At 55.0% G+C, this 3,483-nt stretch overlaps 1 protein-coding gene across 1 annotated transcript; it reads right to left on the bottom strand.

The window, feature by feature from the left end:
• Positions 1–236: 236 nt before the first annotated feature.
• Positions 237–2,391, bottom strand: LOC127298631 (protein DETOXIFICATION 49-like). The gene has a single exon (XM_051328506.2). It carries the CDS (start codon positions 2,078–2,080, stop codon positions 299–301), a length of 1,782 nt encoding a protein of 593 aa, XP_051184466.1. The 5' UTR covers positions 2,081–2,391; the 3' UTR covers positions 237–298.
• Positions 2,392–3,483: the final 1,092 nt, after the last annotated feature.

Here is a 3,483-nt window from a genome sequence, read left to right as displayed (position 1 = left end):
TTAATGCATGAGGCAAAGATTTTGTCTCCTTTTGAAGAAAAAAAATAGCTCAGCACCATGTTAATTTGCCAAGGGTTCCATTATTTTCAAAAGAATTGAAGCATTATTTTTTCCTAAAGAAGTTGGTAGTTCGTACTGTGAAATGTTAGACCAAAGTAATGTCAGCAAGCTCTTTGACGTCAAAGTTTCAGGTCTTTTTTCCAATATAACGTGGTACATACTGTACAGTACCGGGTATACATAAAATATACACACAACCAACATGATATGAATGAACACCCCTCAAAAAATTCAGACTCTACGCAACAAAAAGAAAGAGTTCAGCAGGAAAATTTTGTGTCTGGCACGTTCTACTGTGGCCAGCTACTTGATCCGTAGGCCGACGGCCTCCCGTTGTCAAAAGCGTCGGTCCGGTCAGCCGTACGCCTCCCACAGTGCTGAGCAAGCTGGAGTCCTCGTCGCCGTGGGGCGCCGCAACCTTGACGCGCTCGCCCGCGTCGACTTTTCCATCGTCTACGTTCACATAAGCGCCGCCACGGCCACTCTCGACGTCGTCGTCCTCGACCACCCCGGCGAGAACTTGCGCGAGCTCGGCCTGCCTCTCCCAGTCCGTGCGCCCGATCACCACGAGCATAATCGCGACGCACGTCGCCTGCGCAGCGAGGAGACCGAGCCAGAGGCCTCTGAAGTCCATGCCGGCCCAGAACGCGAGCCCGAGGGCCACGGGCATCCCGACGCCGTAGAACGCGCCGAGGTTGACGCGCGCGCCGTCCTTGGGCCGCGCGCTACCGCGGAGCACACCGCAGCCGGTGGTCTGCGGGCAGTTTCCGAGCTCGCAAAGCCCGAGGATGGGCAGTACAGAGGCCGTGAGCGCGAGGATGGCCGCGTCCGACGTGAACATGCGCGCCCACATACTGCGCACGGCCACGGCGAAAAGGCATGAGACGACGCCCTGAAGCATGCTCAGAGAGATCCCCGCGGTAGCCGCGGCGCGCGCGGCGGCCGGACGGTTCGCGCCGAGCTCGTTGCTGACCCGCGTCGACACGCCGAAGCTGAGAGACGACGGGAAGATGTAGAGCAGTGACGTGGTCTGGATGAGCACCCCCATGGACGCGACGGTGGCCTCCGGGTTTGCCAGGAGTCCGCAGAGAAGGATCATGATCTCGTACCACCACCACTCTAGGCACACGCTGATGCAGCTCTCGACGGCGAGCCGGCCCAACCGCACCCACCCGGCAACGTCGTCCTTGAAGAGCGTGTAAGACAGCGAGAAGCCGCCGGTGTCACGGTGCACACCGGAGACGTAGACGTATGCGAGGAGGAAGAGCACGAGGTTGAGGTTGGTCCAGGCGGAGGCGAGCGCTACACCTTCGATGCCGAGCCCAAGGACCGACACAAGAAAGTAGTTGATGGGGAGGTGGACGGCGACGGCGACCATGGCACATGTGGTGATAGGGAGGTTGATGGACTGCGTGCGGAGGTAGATGCGGAGCGGGTGGAGGATGGACTGAAACAGGAGGTCCGGGACGCAGAAGAGAATGTAGCGCTGCGCCGTGGCGGAGACGGCGGCCTCCTGGCCGCACAGCAGGAGGAGCGGCTCCATCTGCGTCCAGAGGAAGGCGACGGGGACGGAGACGGCGAGGAGGAAGAGCACCATGCGCTGCATGGTGGCGCCGACGAGGGGCAGGTTCTTGGCGCCGACAGCCTGGCCGCACACGGGCTCCATACCCGATGCAAGGCCAGACAGGACAGAGTACCCCGTGATGTTGGCAAAACCCATGGCGAGGGACCCGCCGGCGAGGGCCAGCTCGCCGAGCCGGCCGAGGAACAGCATGGAGATCATCGGACGGACGTAGAGGATGAGCCCCGTCATGATCATCGGCAATGACAGCCCCAGGATCGACACGGCCTCCTTCGCCGCGTCCTTGGTCAACGACGATGGCCTGTCGGACAAGACCGGCGCCGTCCTGGGCATAAGGACGACTGCAACGTCGTTCGGAAGCACGCCCACGCTGTCGCCGTGCTTGGCATCGCACCGCCCACACGACAGCAAAGGCCGGTCAATGAGCCCTTCACACATGACGGCTATATCCAAGCAAGCGAGCAAGCTCACGTGTGCAGCTAGCTTTTGGAGGGAAACCAGAATAGGAGGGGCTCAAACCCTAACGAATCCGTACTAAATTTATAGGGGAGATGGATCGATGCAAATGATGAAGGAGATCAAAGGAGCGGCTAGGTTATTTAGAGCGGAGTACTCGTCGTCTTGTTGCGAAGTCCACGGCCGGCGAGAGAACCAGCGACGGCTTCGCTGGCGCGCGCACGGGGCGTTGTTGTATCGCGCGGCGCGTAGCCTAATTCGGCCGGAGGCTCGGCGAGCTCCGTACGAACGCGCGCGCGGCTAGCAGCTGCATAATTGGAATTGATGATGGCAAAAATGGTTAAGCTCAAGCGAGAGGGGGATGAAGAGAAAATGAACTGAGCGAGATGAGTATTTATACACTTCGAGACCTCCAATTATGTGACCTTTACGTGGATTAAAAAGTCTGTTTCCAAGTTTAGAATTGACTGTCGGATTTTGTCTAGACATGAACAGAGACGCAGATATCCCAATCCAATGGAGTCAATGCCTAATTTCTGTGGGCGCTGAGTTTTTTTTGGTTTAACTTAGTCATTTAGACGTGGATATATATTAGCAGACAAGTACAACTTGTTTTCATGATACATTAGCGATTTGTTGTTTGACTTTTGGCGGTTCCTACTTTTCTAGAGTTATTCTTTCTCTTAGAATTTACTAAAGGGCTTTCAGCCCCATAGCCAATTTAAACCATGATGAAAAATACCCCTGAATCAGCCGAGGATGAAGACAACCACCGCTCGGAAACCTAGCCGTCTCCATTCCAGCCTCCTCCATAGATTGGGTCCCCCTCCTTCGTCCGGCTTCGCCGACTTCGGGAGGAGTGGGGAACCCGATCTATGCGTGGAGTTTCCAGTAAAATTACTATTTCAGTAGATTATGTTAGGGTTTTGGTAGCCGCGTTCTTGTTGGTTTCCCCTCAATGGGGATGGCATCGTATGCAGTAAGTTATCTTCGGCCTTTCATTCGACGACGAGATCTCCTTCCCGATGCCAGTGGTGATGTTGAAAGATTACAATTCTCTAGTTTTTGTCAGGACGCCTCGACAATGGTGATTCGAACTCTCGGCTCTCCAGCGCGTTGACAAGGCTAGTCGGTTGTTATTCCCTGAGATATTGGTGTTGGCACTCTTGCCGATGTTGATTGACTACTTTAATGGTTGCGCGCGTGCACCATTAAAATTATGGGAGAACCTTGGTCGGTATTACAGGTGTATGGTCGTTATCCATGTTTGGCTGCCTTCAAAAGAGTACAAAATTGTGTCATGAAAGAAGAAAGGGTTCGAAGACCTCAAAGATTAGTTAGTATCTTTTTGAGTTTAATTTGTAATCATTGAAGTCAACTCATGT

Source organism: Lolium perenne, chromosome 1 (assembly GCF_019359855.2).
Source record: "Lolium perenne isolate Kyuss_39 chromosome 1, Kyuss_2.0, whole genome shotgun sequence".
NCBI classification, from domain to species: domain Eukaryota; kingdom Viridiplantae; phylum Streptophyta; class Magnoliopsida; order Poales; family Poaceae; genus Lolium; species Lolium perenne.
The sequence above is the reverse complement of the archived record's forward strand: the minus strand, read 5'-3'. Positions and strand labels throughout refer to the sequence as shown.